Source organism: Callorhinus ursinus, unplaced genomic scaffold (assembly GCF_003265705.2).
Source record: "Callorhinus ursinus isolate GAN/ISIS: 27379988/994484 unplaced genomic scaffold, GSC_fseal_2.0 scaffold27, whole genome shotgun sequence".
Lineage (NCBI taxonomy): Eukaryota > Metazoa > Chordata > Mammalia > Carnivora > Otariidae > Callorhinus > Callorhinus ursinus.
In genome coordinates, this window is record NW_027397089.1 from 7001279 (window position 1) to 7022368 (window position 21090).

General features: G+C 39.1%; 1 protein-coding gene across 12 annotated transcripts in view; it reads right to left on the bottom strand.

The window, feature by feature from the left end:
- The window catches only part of PPFIBP1 (PPFIA binding protein 1), a 153820-nt gene that overhangs the window by 47621 nt on the left and 85109 nt on the right, over window positions 1-21090 (bottom strand). For all 12 annotated transcript variants that reach the window (XM_073877794.1, XM_073877793.1, XM_073877792.1 and 9 more), the window contains 2 exons: window positions 9641-9739; window positions 6182-6387 (listed from right to left, as the gene is read on the bottom strand). In XM_073877794.1, coding sequence (XP_073733895.1) covers window positions 6182-6387; window positions 9641-9704 — 270 coding nt within the window. In that variant the 5' untranslated portion in view covers window positions 9705-9739. The remainder of the gene's footprint in view (window positions 1-6181; window positions 6388-9640; window positions 9740-21090) is intronic.

The window sequence follows — 21090 nt, forward strand, 5'->3', positions numbered from 1 at the left end:
CTTTGCATCTGACACACAGTGAGTTCGAACCAAAGGACTGCAGAATGAACAATGAATGACAGTGTTCAATAAACGTTGGATGAACACAAGATGAATGCTTGGTTGTAACTTGGCCCTCTTGCTTCTCAGCGAGCCTTTTTTTAGTCATGTTTTCCCTGCAACCTGACATGTACTCTGTGGTCAGCCTCAAGCCTGTAGTCTCCTCTTCCTACCATGTTCAGGAGGTGTTCTCAGAGCCTTTTTAATGGACGATACTTGAGACTATCTTGCATGAACTCCCTTATGTACCATCTTCTCCAAAGCATAGTATATATCGCCTCCGACATCTTCCTTTTCTTTCTTCCTGCCAATCTTGGGGAAATTGAGTCTTAACTCCTTCTAAAAGCTCATTATTCCATATAACCTTTGGAACCTTGGTTTCCTGCTTCCCTTATAAATTATCACCTCTACCCTTACCATTCTCAATTTCTTCCTCCTAATGAACTTTCTTCCATTCCCCTCTCCAAAATCTACTCCAAGGCTCTGTGTCCACCACTATACTCACCCCCCCATTCCTCCCTGCCTCTACAAATCCATTTTTCACAGCCAGTTCCCACCTTCTCGTTACTTGTGCCATATTCCCTTCTCCCCCTACACTGGCTTCCCTTCTGTGTCTTGTCTTGTCCCTCACCATTTAGCTTTTCATCATATTCTGCCATGAATGGCTTACTACTGACCTTATGAGAGCTGGTCACTTATTCTTCTTAATGGTCCCTCAGGGCAAAACTATCTTACATTTCTTCTGATTCTCCCAAGATTCTTATAAAATCGTGGGCATAGAATTAAAAACACATTGAGTATCAACTCTTGAGTCGATGTGACATCCAAAGCACTGAACACCAGCCCAAATTCTCAAAATCCCAGAGATGCCTTCAAAATAACTCCTCCTACTTTAACTCATGATGCAACCCCTTATTGACCACATTTGATCCAACTGGAAGTTTAAGTCAAAACTGGCATCAACTTCGGGATTTTAATAGTATATAGCATCCAACTAACAGTGTGTGTGTGGAGGGGGGTATGGGACACTAGGGAGGGAAAGGAAGGGCAAGGGATCCAGCTCGATGGTAACAGTGATACTTTAATTAAGGAACTCATAGTGTTTGCCAGATTTTCCTGGCATGAGAGGGGAAAATGTCTAAAAAGCTCTATTCCTTACAGAATTATAGAATCCTAAAGTTAGCCAGCAACCACACCTGGGAATATGAATTGCCTGAATTCACACGGCAGATGCTCCATACAATGTTAAAGGCACACTATACCTCACCCATTACCACCTAAATAGAAGCTCTTCTATTTATATTAATTTCCTTTTAATTACCAAGTATAAAGATGTAATAAATGTTAGCATCTTACCTTCTGTGCCTCCCTTTCAAAAAACAATTTATTATACAAAATTTCATTTTATATAGACAAGTAGAGACCTTAGATACCCATCACACGGTATCAACAGTTATTACTTCAAGCCAGGCAGGAACATTTTGCCTGTTATTTTTACTTAAAGCATCATGCTATGTTTTCCTTTAATTTTCTTAGTTCTGTTGGTTTGCATTGGTCTCCAGCAGTCTCCCCTCTCTCCCCAACCTTCGTTTTGCTTTATCCTTCTTTCGTGAGCTCTGTTGTCCTGTCTAAATCCCAAATCAACCAACAAGCAGTGATTTGCCACAATTACACTTACTTCTGTTGTAAGACAGAACTCAGTTTGAATATAACATTCCCAAATCAGAGTGGTGAGTAGCTAAATTAAAACGGGGAAAAGAAAATTGGTTCAATTTTATAAGGACAACAAATGTTAAGAAATAGTCGGACTGGTGCCGTAACATATACACACGCACCGCCCCCCCCCCCCACAACACACACACTCTCCACCGAAGTCAATATGCTTATTTTTAAAGTTAGTTTTAAAAGCTGCCGTCCAGTTTTTGATTTCATGATTACATTTTTCAAAATTCTATATCAAGAAAGAAAAAGGAAGGCGAGGCCTGCTAAAGCTCTTTTAATTAAATGTTATCTCCAGCTACCTGAAGAACTCTCTCCTACAAGGGCCTCATGCATCCTAATCAGCATTACATCTCCACCACTGGGTGCAGAAATTTGTTGCCTGCTCTCTACTAGACACTGCAGTAGGAGGAGAGATGGAGAAAAACTGGAAAGCCATGAACATCACAGTCACATTTCACCGGGGTCTAACAGCACAAGAAGGAATCTCATACGCTACTGTCCAAAGAATCAACGAACGTGATTCTCAACAGTGCCGGAAATCAAGCCACCAGGCTGCAGACTCGGCTCCCCTGTCCTCTCACCAAGTGTGATGGAATCAGGGTGGTGAGGCTCTCTCCTGGTGCTGTACATAACTATCTCGGGGCAACACCACTACCACTGGGAGCCCCTGGAGCATCCCTTCTGGTTGGCTGGTGCCCCTATGTACTATCACACCTCTGCTTCCGTCAATCTTGAAACACCCCATTTATTTTTCCCTCTGAAATTTCTGTTACGGCTCTAAAAAATAAATACGAGACTAGGGCAACGGGGACAACCTTTTCAGGAAGTCCTCTATTTATTCCAAAATCTCAACACCTCCGCTCAAAAAGAAAACCAAAGGGAGAAATCAAGTTCATATACACTTCAACACACCCAAAAAGCCCAAGCGTGACGCTCTCCTAGAAAAAAACGCCCATTTATTCAATGTCACCAGAAAGTGCATCGAAGCCCAAAGCTCGGGAGAAGCCTGAATATCTTCTGTACTTTCCAAGTCGAGATTGCAGACGTGGTCAAAATCAGACTATGGCTCTTATTTCTGGGTTTTAATATTCTCAGTGCTTGTTTTCCAGAAACAGAAAGCACCTTCTTTAATCAATAGCCAACAGGAGCAAAAACACGTGCTCTGGGGTGAGAAGGATCCCAGCAGCAGGCCAACTTCTAGGATGCACCATTCCACAAATGGAACTACATCCCAAAGGCCTGTAAGAGCCGCAGATGCCAAGTGCTTTCATCTGCCAGTCTCATTAGGAATATCTTGAGGGAGTGTCCCTGGTAGTATTTGGTTATCTGTTGCCAAGCTCCAGTGGCTAGCCCATGATCCAGCGGATGCATGCACACACCTTACTTGAGTAGGAGAGACGCGTTCTGGCCCTTCCTCACCTCATTTTCACGCACACCACCATGTTCCCTGAAGCTTCTGCAGGGCGGAGAAGGTACAAGTTGAGACTACGCTATCCTGGTCGCAGGGATACTCCCAAGCCCTCTGAGCTACAGAAGGATGAAGACTAGAAGAGCCCTAGAAGCTAAGGCCCAGCTCTATTCGAGTAGCTTACAATATTCATACGCTCACCCATTATTCCTTCGTTTCTGCAATATTTCCCGAAAGCCAGCGATGTGACAGGATGCAGATATAGCAAGAGAATCTTCTACTTTGAGAAGGGTAACACGAGATCAAGAAAAAAGGCTGTCCCTGTTTTTCTTGCCACTTAGCCTTTCTTGACTCACTTTCATGAAAGAACAGACACATCTCTTTCCATTCAGTCCTCACCAACACCGGTCACCAGGGATTTCATTAAAAGTGCATCTCTCACTTATCACACTGTGCTGGTTTCTCCCAAGAATTCCGCTGACTCGCTCCATTCGTTGCCTTGTATCTGTGGATGCTTTTCATGGGAGTTTACCAGAAGCCTGGTACCAGAAGGGGGGAAGCAGCCTTCATGTTAGCGAGGATGTCTCAGTGAGACACTGCATAACTCAGATAATTTGTGACCCCGTACAGAATACAATCTTAAGATGTGCCTTGCTTGCCAAGGCTTGAGCAAACACTCCCTGGAGGCACACATGAAAAGAGAGGCTGGGCAGAGAGCAGTGGGGGATCTGAGGACGGCGGGCCTGGAATGGGTCATGTGGAGGAGAGTCAGGGGCCTGGAGAAAACGTTCCTCACTTCTGAACTCTTTAAATTATGGGTATTTATTTTTTTGAAACTTCTCCTAAGAAAATTTTTGAAAAAGATACACTTGCAATTGATATCACTAATTTTTTAAATGAAGGAATAAGACAGAAATGTATTGAGACTTATCCGGTCAGAAGCCAGGGAGGCACACTTCACTTTATCTCATCGGCCACGATGCCTGGCTTGGACTTCGGTCATTGCATTTCCACTCACTTTGTTGAAAACTGTACTTTTGTCATTTCTGCTGATTTTAAGAATGCCTCATATTAAAACCACCAAATAACACGACACTTGTGGGATATTTCACGTCCTGATCAAGGTCATGATCCTCAACTTCATCTACTGGGAAAAGCACTGTATGAATGTTCTAGGCAACTCACGGAGTTAGACCTAAAGCAAATGGAAACTGCTTGCTTGGCTCAAACAATTCAACATATTTTTCTATTTGCCCTCTTAAACTTAGAGCTTGATAAAGCATGTAATTCTCCATCATTAGTATTTGTGTTAACAGGATAACATTTCACAATCAAAACAAAGAATTCTACCTCAGTACTTGACCAAATACGGCATAGTCAATAGATTTTTTTTTTTTTTTTTTTTAACCACAGGAGAGGAACTTCTGAGTCTTAAACTTGTCGGTGTTTAGAAGGCTACAGCTATAACTACTTTATTAAAACAAATTCATTCTTATAGATCTAATATCCCTTCTCCAGTAACAAACTCCTAGTGTGACTATTTTCCTTCTTCTCACCCAGCTTCTGATCATGTGAAACAACAACACAGGCAGCAGAAATCAGTAGGGAAGGAAGACGCGACATCCGACAGGAAACCAGGGGATCTCCCTGGCCCAGGCGAAGTAATTAGAACTGCAAATGCCCAGTTGCACTAATGAGAAGATCAGTATCAGTCTTAGGTACATGGACTCCCAAATTGACTATCATTAAACATAAATGAAATCTTAATTATGCCACTAGTAATAAGTCTTTCCAAAATATTGTGAAAGCTTCTCCATAGTCTGAAAAATGTCTGTACTCTTGTCAAAAAAGTGAATTACGTATGAGTAACGTGTAATTGGAGCCAACACTCTCTTTCCCTCTTTGCAAAGGAATCCCATGGTTTTCCCTCCACTCTCTACAATCTACTCTTCAGTGTATTAAGGTTTTGACTCATCCACCAGGCTCACTGACAAGCACTCATAAATTAGCTCACGGCACTCACAATCCCATGTGGCAGAAGCTATCGTCCCCATTTCACAAATGAGGAAACTTGAGACAAACAGCTTAAAAAATTTCCCCCAAATCATACAAGCTTCTAAGAGTCAGCGCCAAAATCAAAATTCAGGCCTACTGTCTCCAGCACCTGCATTGGTAAATGCCAAGATACAATCCAACCATCAATTTTATCACACTATTAATGTTCTCACTTTTGGTGGTGGTAATATACACACAGAAAATTTATCATTTTTACCATTCTTAAGTGTATTGTTCGGTGGCATTACGTGTATTACAGAATGAACACTTTTGCTATCTTCTTTGAATATTTTTCATGCCATTCTTTAGATTTTATTTGTTCTACACGTATTAAAACCATGGTATTTACCACTGTGTTCGGGGAAAGGGCAGATCTGCCACACCATCCATCTTTGAGACGGATGCCTCGAAAGGGGCCTCATTGTTCAATGAAGAAGAACGCCATTTAAAGCCCAATTCTACAGCTTCCCTCAGGCACTGCAACTGGCATGGCCCCCAGAAACCGCTAGATGGCACCTTATATCACATACTGCTGCAGACCTCCGCGTCGCAGCCTTTGGAAGTGTCTATATTCACTGTACTTCATATTTGAATTGCTATTGGGTCCTTTTACACTAAACCTCCCAATAGTACTGAGAAAGCATTTATTACGTGCAAGGTTCTTTCCCTTACAGGACAATTTGTTTTAGGCCACAGCAGGTCATCCAAGCAAAATCTGAAAGCTAGTCAGTCCACCTTTACAGGCAAAACGAGGTGATGTGCTGGAACCCATGAAATGTACATTAACATTGTCCTTAAAGGAAACTGGGATGCATTAAGGGATAAAAATCACAGCAAACCTGTTGCCCTGTACTTTTTTTTTTTTTTTCTTGTTCTAATCAGCTACTCTATGTTCTAAATTCTGGAATAAGCAACAACAGATTCACAGCACGGGATCTGTAACGTGCCGATACCTACCATTTGACTCTGAAGCCATTCAACAAGCGTTTCTGCTGTTGAATCTGGGATCTGGCATCTCAAACCTTCCTTTTCATCTGTGTCCATCATCTCCAACAAGCCACGCAGGTCTTCCACAAGGTGCAGAGCTCGAAGGCTTCCCATGAATGGGGAGGTGGGAGACTGGCAATCAAAAATCCCATTGGAATATTCCAGGGCCTTAGAACCTGGGTTTAAAAAAAACAAAAACAAAATCACAGAGAGAGCAATAGGATTTATATTAGATAATATACTAAAGCTGAGGGTGGCAAGCAAGTCCAGTCACAGTGAGGAATTATCAAAACAAGCAAAAAGGAAAAGAAAATAATTCAATCATTTCCAAGTCATAGTGATTTGGTGCAAAAAATAAAACCCACATAATTGATGGTAAATATCAATCGCCAAATACCTAATTGGGAGGCCAACTACTACAACTGTGTAGTACAGTAAGAATATAATGAATGGGCTTTGGTGAAAGATACGCTGACCTCATGGAAATAAGGTCTAAGAAGGTAGCAGATCAGTTTGGATAGAGCCAAGTACTCCCAAAATATAAATTTAGGTACCATAAAGTTTTGAGAAATTCCTTTAAAAGAAGTTTGCACACTGAGGTGGAAATTGCATAACATAATGTCAAGGGTAACAGGACCAGCTCCCAGTTAATTTACCAAAATTTAATCTCTGGAGAAGTTCAATGAATTACATGTATACATTTGTGTATATATGAATGAGTGTGTATGTATTAACATTTTCTCCCATGATTTTATTTGCAGCATAGCATCAAATGCTCTTGCTAATATCAGCTTTAAAAAAAAGTTTTACAGTCATTTTTTTCCTATTACTTATAAAGGAAAGCATTCTATGACTTAAATCTACATAACTCACCCAGAGCCTGTTCAGAAAGCACTCATATATACCTCTTCATCTCTTTGATTTTTATTTTCTGGTCTGCCAAATATATATACTATTAATATATGTACTAACTTTATATTTAAGTGTCAATAATTTATGATATTTAGACTACCACCTCATTAATCTGAGGGTCTTATAATTGGAAGAAAACTGCAAACCGATGTGTAAATTCTCTCACCAGTTGGCCATACAGCTTGATCAATTCCAACCACGGGGAGAGGAATTTTCTTTCAGTTAGTCCATTCCACTGACCTTCCTTAAAACTGGACCAAATGATCTGGACCAAAATCTGCCAAACCATAATAATGGTAACCATTGATATGCTAGGCCCAATGCTAAATGCTTCACATAACCCTCTGCATCAATCCCCTCAGAAACCATGTAAGGCTGAGAGGAGAATCCAGAAAAACAGAAATTGAGGAGAGTATGTTAGGGAAAGGGAAGACCAGAAGAGCATTAAAAACAAAGCAGACTATAATGTCCTATTCCAGCAGTTTTAAGCATTAGGATCAACGGATAATCCTATTAAAAATAGATGTGCCCACAATAACCTTCCACTCTGTTAAGTCTCCATCACAAAACAAAGTGGGGTATAGGGGAGAGATGTGTATTTAGAAAAACTCTTCAAATATTTGCAGTCATATCTCCCTCCTACCTTAGGTGGAGAGCTACTGATATGAATTTGAGAACATAAACCCAGGGCCTACCCATTAACCTACTGACCGACTCAGGGTGAGGTGGGACCCGAGAATTCTTGATTTTCTGAATAACTCTAATGTTGGTCCTGAAGCCCTACCAGGGGTAAGGGACAAATACACTCATCTAGTGGAGTATATAAAATGTCAACCCTCAACTACTGTCCAGAAATACCACTTCTCTTGACTAGAGTTTCACTAAGAGTTTGAGGTTATAACCTCTGATAATAGCTTAGATCTGGCTCTGGTTGTATTTTCTGAAACTATGACACAGTAAGTCCAATCTCTTTTCCACCTAATAGTCCTTCAACTGTGTGAAAGTATCTATCATGCCCTGAGCAAGAATATACTTTTCCAGGTTAAACTTAACCAGTTCCTTCCTTACCAGATGAGGCTGTTTTAAATTCTTCACCTTCATGTTCACCTCCTTTTAAGTTTTACCAATAACCTCTTTGAAACTGATATTCCAAGAACTGAATACAGTACACAAGATGTGATCTAATCTACAAAGGAGGTCAAATTAAAATCTGGTCTTGGGATATACAAGTATAACAAAGGAGGCCAAACTATGACATGCCATGTCCCTCAGTGGAAGAACCTCTGACAAGGAAAACCCCTGTGGTTTCTTCGAACCACTAAAACAGAAGAGGGTCAAATTTATGACCAGAAAAGATAAGCAACAGGGGCCAGAATAGCTAGAACGGGGGAGTAATAGAGGCCAACAGCATCTTGACCCTGACCATCAGGTGGATGACAACCCCACCCACTAGCTCCTGCAATCCTCTCTTCATTACCATGGGTCCCTAAATACATAAAGGTACTCCTCCTGTGACAAAACACAAAATGTGACATGAGACCTTAGGAAGCCACTACCCCTGGGAGACCACAAGGGCCTGAAAGGGTTCACCTACTGGTCAGTCCCTTTGGTCATGATGAGAAAAACAAGGAGGTCATGGTCTACACTGTTTTTGCTCCACTTCCACAACACAGAATCGCTCGAGATTCTTAACAAGTGAGGAATATGGCCAGATCTGTGTCTCAGAAAGGAAATTCCGGTAGCCTAGAAAATGATGGAGTAGGGTGGGAAAGCAAGAGCGTCAAAAACATCAAGGGAGAGGGTTGCCAGGACAAAGCAGGGCAGAGGTAAGCACAGACAGGACAGATTTTAGAGGGAATCAAAGAGAATGCTGAATTTAAAGGGAGACAGAAGTGATAAAACTTGACTAAGCAGGGACTATGAGGGACAAAGGTCTAGAGTGACTTAAATTTCTATTTAGGAAACTGCGTGGATGGAAGGTTATGAAATTAGACGAGATAAAGACTACTAGAGAGGCTTCTGAGGAAAGAAAATGAGCTCAAAGCTTTACCTGATGACACGGATGTGCATATAGGCTATTTCAAAGGAGATACCTGATTGGCAGTTAGAGACCCAAAGCTTAGCAGAGAATTGAGTAAGTAAATAGAAGTGAGAGTCATTGCTGGGAAAAGTAAATGTCAAATTCAAGGGAACAGATAAGAATATCCATGGGATACTGGGTAGAGCAGTATCCCTCAAAGTGTGGCCCACAGACTACCTGCACTGAAATCACATGAGATGCAGTTTATCCTTGAGTCAGAACCCTAGGATGGAAATGGAATTTGACATTTTAAAATAAAGTTTGAGAATAATACTGGTATAAAATGGAGAAGAGGGACCAAGGTGAAACCACACGGGATCTAAAGGCAGCCAATAAATGAAAATAAGAAAGTGGAAAGGTAATAAAAGAGTTGGAATGGAAAAGCCAAGAGCGCCGAGTAAATGTCCTGAGTCCATCCTTCAGAGGACACAGATTACCTGCTATAATCCCATCCATCTGCTCCAACGCCGCTGCCAACATGTCACTTGCGTCACTCATCATTTTGGTATCCGTCAAGGGCAAATTCCAACCTAGATCTGAAAAAACCATGATGTTACCATTATATCCTTTAAATGACACATGCTTCCTGGCAGGTGTGATAGCTCAACGTCAAATTACAACCCCACCTAGACATCTACCACTCTGCAGCAGTAGAGCTGAATTACCTGAGTCACTTAACACGCTGTGGCCGGCCATCTACCGTACTGCAAGACCACACACTCTACCAGGTAATAAAATAAGTAAGTTTCAGTTATTGCACGCAAGGTGTTTAAAGTCCAGTAGAAGAGTTTCCATGATGCACTCTACAGAGCTCGAGGGCTCTGTGAAGGGCACCAGGGATGGCTGTGGAAACTTCCTGAGGGCCATTAGGAATGCTCAGTAGGTGAGATTTTTTTTTTCTTCCTGCACCAGCCCCACCCAATTTCTGCTCTTTCAATTTTGCCTTCTTTTCCCCCCTTGTATAAGGATTTACCATAGGAATTAGTTAAGAAAAGGGTTTACTAGCATATACACTAAACACACACACACAACCACTGGTATTTTGTAATATAACAACAGCTACCATGTACAAGTGTCTACAGTGGTCCCTCTACAGGTACATAAATTATTCATAATCCCTAATCATGACAACAGCCTAATAAAATGGATACACTTATCTCTATTAGATAGGTGATATCAAAGATGTTTGTTGGTTTTTGCATAGAAACACAGCACATAAATATATAGTAAAGACCAGGTTTTAACCTAGGTCTGTCTGACCTCCATTATAATACATATTAAATTTCTGTTTATCTCATCTTATCTGAAAAATAGGCTTATGCTGAAATTATGACACAATCTACTCATTTTTTTACCTGTTACAAATATACTGGAATTATTCTTGCAAAAAATTTAATTATGAACAAGAAAAACTCAAGGCTATGTGATTTCCAATATTAATTAATGCACTTCAAGTAGCAGACTAAGCACCTACATAAATTCTCCCAAAAGGCCTAAATAAGACCTTAGCTACTTTGCAGATATTGTGGTGTAGCAAATATCTGGGAAATAAAAGGTATGCTGTTTAAAAGAAAACTTTGCCCACTGTTTCCAAGCGGCCAGATGTCACCACTTTACTTTTATAAACATATTTACAGCTCTGATAAACAGCTTCTTGGATCAGTTCTCTACTCTGCATTCATTCTGATAAAATGCCATATTAAAATTGTGAAACACTACTTTGATTTTATAGTTTTTAGAGATTTTGTCTCAGATTTCCCAGAACTTTACTCAACTTCAGAAGTTGTAAAATATCACATCATTTTATGTGGAAAACTACAGCACAAAAGTACTCAAAGCAGATGTTTACAGCCACGCAGAAGTAAGGGAGTTAACAAAGCAATGTTATGAACTTAGGTAGTTCTCAGATATTTACTTGAACAGTCCAGAGACGTAGGGAGCAAATTTAATAATCACACTTCAGGATGAAAACTCAAAACTCAGTGATGACTGAGAATATAAAGGTTTAAGCGGAGACCCTGCAGTCCCTGAGTTTCATATAGTGATGTGGCTCGCATTCCCTTTCATTTTAAAAGCTCTTCAAAGAGCTCTAGATACTACGATAAATATAAAAATAACACAAAGAGATACAAGCCAGGCTCAGCTATAACAATGGCTAATGCTCATATTAGAAAAACTCTCACCACCTCATTAAATTAGAAAAACAAATATTCATCTTTGTTAGCAACTGTATTTGTGTATAGCATGAACACTTTTTCACCTATGACAGGTAGTTATGGATTTCTTCTCATTCTGTTCAGTGAGGCTTTCAAACGTTCTGACATGGAGGTATGAGAACTTAGACTGTGGTTTTCAAAGCTGTTTTTTAATTTCCAATCCTTTAACAAACGACAATATTAAATTGCAATAAATGTTTATAAATGCTTATCTCAATCCCTATACTTATGTAGCAGCCTGCATGTAATAGAAAGGGGAAGACAGTAAAACAGTCAATAAAAATGTACTTAATATTGCAAAGGTGGAAGGTGTTAAAGGGAAAAAATGGAGTAGGAAAAGGGGGTCAAGAGTTTAGAAGGGTTCGCAAATCAAATAGGGTAGTGTGGGAGAATGACGGATTCAAAGGCCTAAGATCTGTTTAATAAATTAAAAGTAGTCAGTATAGGTGGTCTGGTTCAGTGGTATTCAAAGGACAGAATTCCTACAAATTGATTTAAAAAGGGGAGAGGTGAGGACATGAACAGAAGTATAATAGAAAATATCTTCGGCTGATAAACACACATAGAGGCTTAATGTCATTAATACAAGGAATTTTAGACAACAATGCGATACCATTTTATACCTAGTCAACTGGTGTAAAAAAAAAAAAAAAAAAAAAAAAAAACGACATTACCCAGTATTACAGAGGATGTCGATTCACAGAATCTCTTACAGAATGGCGGTGGGAATGTAAAATGGGCTTAACCAGTTGGAATAAGTTTGGCATTGTCATCTAAAATTAAACATATTCATTTTCACTCTAACAATATTTACACCAAGGCACATAATCATGGACACACACAAATGTTCAGAGTAGGACTCTCCGCAAGGCCAAAAACGTGGACACAAACCAAATGTCCAACACAAGAGAAGATTAATAAACTGGTGTATTTACACAATGGAATTACATACAGTTGTCAAGATAAACTAAAGCAATGTGTGTTATGAATAAATCCATGCAGTATAATAGCAAAGAAAAATAACTCTCCAATAAATTCAGTGAGACTTTTTAAAAGGTAAAACAATACAAATATAAATGTATTTTAGAAATACATATAGACTCAACATAACTATACAAACAGAAAAGAGGAAATAGTAACATGAAATTCAGAATGATGTCTACCTCAAGTCAGGGATATGGGGGGAGAGACTGAGAGGAAGAGTTACATAGTTAAATAAAGATTACTGTAAGGTTTTTGAGTTGGGTAATGGATTCAGAAGAGTGCTTAGTACATTATTAAAAAATGGCAAAATGAAAACTCCACTTCTGATAACGGTGGAGTAGATTTTATAGGACAAACTACCACACAAATAGCAATACAAAACACTGGATAAAATATAAAAACAGTTTTGAAGAAACTAGAGAGTGAACAAAAGCTGGTAGAAACGGGAGGGAATTCAGCTCTCGAGTAAAGGGAACCATAATGAGTGAGATTCGTGTTTATACATCTTTTACCTGTGGGCACTCCCCAGTCCATGGGATGGAGAGTAGCTAGGATAATGAAGAATATCAAAATCTTATTGGCTCAAAAGGAAGAAAGGGGTAAACCTCTTACATTATAAGCAAAGATGTTTAATACTAATTCATGGTAGACTGTGAGAAGTTAAGAATATACAATGTAATCCATTAAGATTACAAAATAAAGAGGTATTAGTAAAAAGCCAGTTAGGTTAATGAAATGGAATACTAATGAAATCCTCAATTCAAAAGGAGGCAATAATGGAACAATGAACAGATGGGAGAAACAGAAATCAAATGGCAAGATGGTAGATTTAAAATTCAATCATATAAATAATTATATTAAATATAAACAGAATGAACACTATTAAAAGCCAGAGATTGCCAGACTGGCAAAAAAAACAAAAAAAACAAAAAAAACCCTAACTATAAGTTGTTAATAGAGGTATACTTTAAATATAAAGAAATATAAAAATAAAAGGCTGCAAAATGAAATACCATATACATAGTAAGCCTAAGAAAGGAGTGGCTATATTCATATAAGAAAAACGGCTTTCAATTGAGAAGTGTTACTAGAGAGAGATATTTTATAATGATCAATTCATCAGGGAGTCATAACAACTGCAAATGTTTTTGCAACTAATAACAGAGCTGCCATATATATAAGGCAAAACCCAACATAATTAAAGGAGAATTACATAAATTAAGTCATTTATATTTGATGTAATTTTTGATATAGTTAGATTTAAGTGTATGGTCCTGTCTTTGTTTTGTTTTGTCCCACCTGTCATTTTCAAACCTCTTTCGGAATAGCAAAGGTAGGCACAAGGTAGGAAAAAAATCCAGCAAGAACATAGACGATTTGAACAATAGCTTCAACCATCCTGACCTAATTTGATTTATATAAGAAAACACCCAAATGCAGAATATACATTCTTCTTAAGTCCACATGTTATATTCATCAGGATAGTCCATACATGCAAAGCAACAAAGTCTCAATAAATTCCAAATGGACTTCAAAAGACTACACAGAAGAATAAGAACAGCAAACTGAAGTGGTAAAGTACTAATATTAAAAACAGAATTTCCATATTTATTGTTTATTAAAATTCTGACTTGCCCATGCCCTGAGTTATTTTAGAGGCAGCCTAATTTAATGAGCATCTGTGTTGATAAAACTATGTCAACTTTCATGGCTGGGTCAAAGTATTTTTTAAAAATAGAAAGGCTAAATGGAAAAACTTCAGAAAATCCTATGCTCTAAAAAGATTTTCCTATATCCCCAAAAACATTTCTGAGAGGAAGATTCCCCTGGACATCTCTACATACTTAATACAATATTACTCCAAATACAGTGAGAGGAATGTTACTCCACAATAGAAAAGACTGAACTACTGACACATGCAACATTATGCTGAGCAAAAGAAGCCAGACATAAACAATGATGTACTATAAAATCCCTTCTATATGAATCAAGAACAGGCAATCTATAGTGATAGAAAGTAGGAAAATAGTTACTTGCAGGAAGCGGCAAATGATCCCGGGGGACCTCCTCTTCAATATGCTGATTGAGTAGTTGGTTATACAAATTTATACATTTATCAAAACTCATCAAACTGTACACTTAAGATGTGTGCATTTCACTATATGTAAATTTCATCTCAAATTTTAAAAATTAGGAATGAAGACTGCTATTAATTAAAAATGAAATTGTCGTTTTAAACAATGAACTAAATAAATGGATTAGTAATAAATATGAAATGCATGGACTTATAATAATGTCATAAATCAAGGCTAATGAATAACCCAATTATAGACTTGAGGTCCAAAATAAAAGACTCAGAATATCTAAGTCCCTTTGTTCTAATTCTTTGCTTACCCAGAAACCTGCTGATTATAATTTGGCCTTCTGGGTGCACAAACCATTTAGAAAATTAAACCTTCAACATCCAGTAATTCTCATATGATAGCAAATTCATTTCTGAATTCTAAACAGCTAATAATATACTTCTTTGAATGACTTGCTGAAGGGAAAAAGTACCAGAAAATACAACTACCACAACAAAGGAGTGGGGTTTGGGTTTAAGGTCATAGCTCAAATTTGAGAAAGCCCTATTTGTTGGGTAATTTAAACAGAGATCAGCTCTTTTTGCAGGAGTCCTCAGTCTGGTGGTTTCCGATTCCAGTGGCTCAATAAAAATAAGTTTAGAGAAGTCTTAGAAAAGCAATCTCCTGGGGAAAGAGTCATATATTATATGTTATAGTAAAGGATAAAAAGAAAGACCCAATAGAAGCATGTTTTGGGTATATTTCAAGCTTGGTCAGGACCCTTTGAATGGGATAAAATATTAAGGAAAGTTCCAACAATGGGCGTGGTAGCTAAAGAGTTGGCAGAAAACCACAATTTTTTTGCTGGGTTGCTGACTGACTGATGTTTTAGGGCAGGCTAGCTGCTTAGTCTCTCTGTGAAGAAAGAAAAAAAAAATAAGGAAATTAGTAAGTTTCTTCTAAACTTGGGCAAAAATGACATCTGTCCTAGCTTTCTCAGCTTTTCTTAGCTAAAATGTTTAGGTTTGAAAGAGAACTTCTAATTTAGTGCCGAGACCAATACAACTCACTTAAAAGAAGAAATCCCTCCATTTGAGAGAATGTTTACAAACATTCCACTAGACTGGGTAGAGTGCCATATTATTATGTGGCCATTATGAAAATAATGTATTTTCACATAAATTAGCCACAGACTTCTCATCAATTTTCCCCCCAAGATGCTCATTAGGGACATTCATCAATTATACAATGATTCCCAATGTATGCAGCAAAAAAATGGAAAGACCAAAAGAGAGAAGTTAGGACTATCAGTGGTTCTCAAGGTATGGTCCTGGACCAGTAGCAACATCACCTGGAAGCTAGTTAGCATGCAAATCCTTAGGCCCCACCCAAAACTTACTGAATGAGAAACTCTAGGGGCAGGGCCCAGCAATCTGGGTTTTTTACAAGCTGTCCAGATGATCATGGTGCCCACTCAATCACTGTGCTAGAGCATAAGAGGCCATCTTTCCTTTTAGGACAACAAGCTCCACCCAAGACGAGGTTGGAACTGGTTACCAAGGTAAACAAGGATAGAACTCCTCTCCCCACTCACTGTTTTTTTTTTTAATAATTTTTATTGTTATGTTAATCACCACACATTACATCATTAGTTGTTTTTTTTTTAAAGATTTTATTTATTTATTTGAGAGAGAGAGAGAATGAGAGATAGAAAGCATGAGAAGGAAGAGGGTCAGAGGGAGAAGCAGACTCCCTGCTGAGCAGGAAGCCCGATGTGGGACTCGATCCCGGGACTCCGGGATCATGACCTGAGCCGAAGGCAGTCGCTTAACCAACTGAGCCACCCAGGCGCCCACATCATTAGTTTTTGATGTAGTGTTCCATGATTCATTGTTTGTGCATAACACCCAGTGCTCCACGCAGAATGTGCCCTCTTTAATACCCATCACCAGGCTAGCCCATCCCCCACTCCCCTCCCCTCTAGAACCCTCAGTTTGTTTTTCAGAGTCCAGCTCTGAATAAGCAATTCAGGTTTCAACCTGAAAACTCTCTCCCTTTAAACTTCAACTACTTAAGTCCTTATGTCTGCAACATTTTACGATTCTTACACAATCCTCCTTGCTTTCTGGTTCTCTGCTATGTAGCTGTCATCACATACTTTCTCCTCTCTACTGTATTAGTTCAAATCCTTTTCACCTCCAAACCGCTCTAACATACCTAGAAAATTAATTCAGAATCACTTGAAAAGGCAAGTAAGAAGTGGAGGTCAAGGTGCACGGGAAGTGTTGAAAACAGAAGAGATTGGGGCTGTTGGTAGCAGGGGTGATAGCTAATGTTAAAAACATACATTTTAAAATCTGTCGAACTGTAAAGTAGGTGTAATATTGATACAACTGAAAGTTTGAACACTGATAATATTAGGGAATTATTTTAATTTTTAAGTTATAGTAGTTATTTTTTAAGAGTTCTTACTTTTTTTTTTAGAGATTATTAGCAGAATATTCCCTGATAAAATGATACATCTGGAATTTGCTTTAAGATAATAAAGGGGAAGGGAATAAGGGTAAAGATATAGATGAAACAAGATTAGCCATGATTGTTGAAGGTGGGTAATAAGTATGTGGGGTAACATTATACCATTCTTTGTACACCTTTATATATTTGAGATTTTCCATAATCATTATGTATTTCCATAATCAAATATTTATATTTTTTCATCCGTATCTTTAGACAATAGGATTTTCAAACACTCTTGAACATGGTATGTTGTCTTAAATATTTTTTTCTATCACGACCTCAAGCACACCAAGGGCTCACCAAATATTTACAAAGCAAATAAGAAAATACTTATTTTAACCACCTGCATAAACAAAAACACATGCTCAGAAGCGGCCTCTCACAGAGAATTTGTAAAGCACAGCATAAAGAGCAAGTATTAATGACTGCACCTTAGTGAAAGTTACTTCTCTTGCTCACTAAAATGAAGAGCTACAAAAGATGATGGGGCCCAGTTGGTAAGTATTCAGATAAATGAAACATCCAGGGAAACAGGACAAGATAAAAGGAAATGAGCTTCTCAGCTCAAAGCCATTAATATTTAGGAATGATAACCTCAAGGGAATTGATAAAATTGTGCACACAATAAGCCAAGATCCTTTACTTCTTGAATAAAAGGACACTGCTGCTATTTGAAAAATGGATTGTATTAAATATCGGCAAATCTGAAGATCTTCTGAGAAAGTGAAAGAATGTCCCTTTCTCCTTATCTACTGTTATTAGCTATTATGACTGCAAGAAGAAGTTATGAATTTGTCCAAGGTCCTCAAGAAGTATGATTTAAGCCCCAAACCCATGTTGTTCTCTAAAGGTATTTATCAAACAGCTAGTCAGCCCTGATTAGGATGGCCAACCTTGACCCTTCTCATGAGCTTCTAACCCAAATTAATTACTGCCTCCAAGGCACCCATCCCTGCCTGTCATGCTGCACAACATACCCTTCCCTGAGCATGCAGCACCTGTTCTCTTCCCTCTGTGTGGTCACGAGAGCTGCTCCTTCCCTGCTTGGACCACCCTCAGATGCCCTGGGACACTTGCGTTTCTTTTGTTTTAAATAATTTTATTTAAATTCAATTAATTAACATATAGTATATTCTTAGTCTCAGAGGTAGAACTTAGTGATTCATCAGTTGCATATAATACCCAGTGCTCATTCCATCAAGTGCCCTCCTTAATGCCCATCATCCAGTTACCTCAACCCCAACCTGAGACACTTACTTTCAAGACTCAGTTCAGGCATCCTTGCCGCCAAGGCCTTGTTGCCCCTCTCAGAGCACCCTGGGCATGAGTCCATGAGAGCCCTGATTCTGTAGTATTCGTCTCCTTGACTAAGCTGTGAGCTCCGTGAAAACGGAGACTATGTCTGACGTCCGCAACCTCAGTAGCTCACGTGGTAGCATGCTCGCAGCATGGCGCGGTGTTTCAGTGGCTCCTCGAATAGGCACACCTCTCACGGAATGATTCTAGCTCCCAGATTTCTATATATACTCTTTATATAGGAAGAGTATATAAACATAGTCTCCTACATGTTTCAGAGAATAGTGTGACCTTCCTCTTAGGTGCATATGTCAAAAACCTGTCTCCTTACCCTGACCTTAAGATAAATTTGGATGAAATGGATTGTTGCTATCACCTACAATCTAACAAAATGAATTTTCACACTCTTCAAAATGCAGGTAAACTAAATCCATTGTGATGATGTTATTTATAAGAGTTTGCAAACTTAGTTCCCAATAGAACGGAGGAGTATTAGGGGGTCTGAGCAGGTTTTAACTTCTGATTTTTCCATCTACTCTAACCTAACCTCCACCCATCTCTTCTTTCTAGCTCTTAAAGGACTCCTATGTCTCCTAGTCTCCTGGCAGGTCTACCAACCTAGCCTGAGCTGGTAAGAGGTCCGCAGTTCTGGGATCTGTGAGACCCAGATTGTCGCCTACAGAGGGCGGGGTGGGTCATAGCTACTCAGAGCTCTAAGAGGGAGGGAAAGGACAAGTTGTCTACTATATACATCCTCTAAAGGAATGTTTGATCAACTGTGGGCCATGCCCCTACGATTAGAAGGTAGTGAAATGAATTTAGCAGATTGCAATCAACGTTTATTTGAACAAAACAGAAAACATCAGAGAGTCTCACAAGAAGAGAAGGTTAAGTACTGTTTTGTGAAACACTTCATTCAGTTATTTACACACACATCTGCATGCAATAAATACCGATTGAAGGCCTACCACGTGCCAGGTACGAGAGACAGAACAGTGAAAACGACAAGGAAAAAAAAGAAAAATACCTCTGCCTTTAGGTAGCTGACATTCCCATGGTTTCACTGTAGTGGGGAGGAGGCAGGCATGCATATACACTGCATATTGATGTTAAAAAAAATATCTTTTTTTTTTTTTAAGATTTTTATTTATTTGAGAGAGAGAGAGCACACAAGCTGGGGAGGGATGGAGGGAGAGGGAGAAGCAGACTCTCCACTGAGCAAGGAGCCCGACCTGGGGCTTGATCCCAGGACCCTGGGATCATGATCTGAGCCAAAGGCAGATGTTTGACTGAGCCACCCAGGCACCCCAAGAAAGTGTTCCTTACACGGGGTCAAAACCATTTGAGAAAGACTGCTCTAAAGTAGTGTGATTTAAAATGTGGTCTGCGGGGGCACCTGGGTGGCTCAGTCGGTAAGCGTCTGCCTTCAGCTCGGGTTGTGGACTCCGGGTCCTGGGGATTCAGCCCTGCATGGGGCTTCCTGCTGATGCTTCCTGCTCGGCAGGGAGTCTGCATCTCTCTCTCTCTCTCTCTCTCTCTCTCTCGCTCTGACCCTTCCCACCGCTCTTTCTGTCTCTCAAAAAAATTAACAAAATCTTTAAAAATAAAATTTTTAAAAAATAAAATAAAATGTGGTCTGTGAACTGGTTCACTACTACTGGTCAACTATGAGTCAAGTAGAGAAATTATTTAGAAAATTTTGTAACAACTTGGCCTTGTTATGATATCCAATTATGTGATCATTTTGCTGGCCTGCTCAATTTTTTTAAATTGGATTTTACAGAAAGAATCAATCCATGAAGAATTGGAAACAAGGGGGGAAAAAACCTGGTCCTTTCCCAGAGGTGGCTGGAGAAGCACTGCTCTGGAGGTCACAAGGAGCAGGTGTCTTGGGAGTGTGAACACATTACTTTGATTGGAAACTGCAGCCATGGGTCACGGACAGAGAGGAGACAACACAAGGGAGCAAGAGAACCCTAACACCCGGGGAGTATGGGTCAGGTTCTCTCTGCACACACGTCCCATGATGAAAATAATTAAACAGCAAGTGGAAAACCATTAGCGCTGATGAGGACATACAGTTAAATTCAGAAGAAGTGAAACAAGAAACATTTTGGTTATATAAAATTCATATCAATGGCAGTCATATACTTGAACTTATATGCCTAATTACAATGCATCACAGCAGTAAAACACATAATTTCTGATCCACTTTGATTTCATTATAGCAATAAAGGCTTTGCAGTTCATGCTAACATGTCATAGTTTGTCACTCATACAACATGACTGAAAATGTACTGTATTTAAAAATGGAAGAATCCTGCCAGCATACCAAATTGATTGGGAAGAGTGGTAGAAATTGTGGGCTAGGGAACAGTTTTGTGGAGAAATAAGACTCTATAATAATTTTAACAACGAAACTGTCTAGCGGATAATTTCTGTTGGCTTCTATTTCGATTAGGAGTTAGTTACACTGTCGGCTGTTCGGTAAGTGGAATGTCCACTTGTTCACTAACAGCATTTATGTGTCTGGCCATTATCAGCAGTACAGATGTGTCCTCAGCTGTTGGAGAAAAAAAAATCAAAAACTGAAACCTGAAAAGACACCGTTGAAAGTACAAAATATATTCTTAGCAGTGTTATTCACTATTAAAATATTAAAAAGACATACAGAAATTTTGTACAGTTAACGAATACTGACCCAAGTACTAATGGGTAATACAATGCTTTGCAAACTACTTCTATTTCAGTTCTGAATGACCAGCACTAAATGCTGCAGTGGGAGATGGCTTAGGGGAGGGGTAAAGGGAA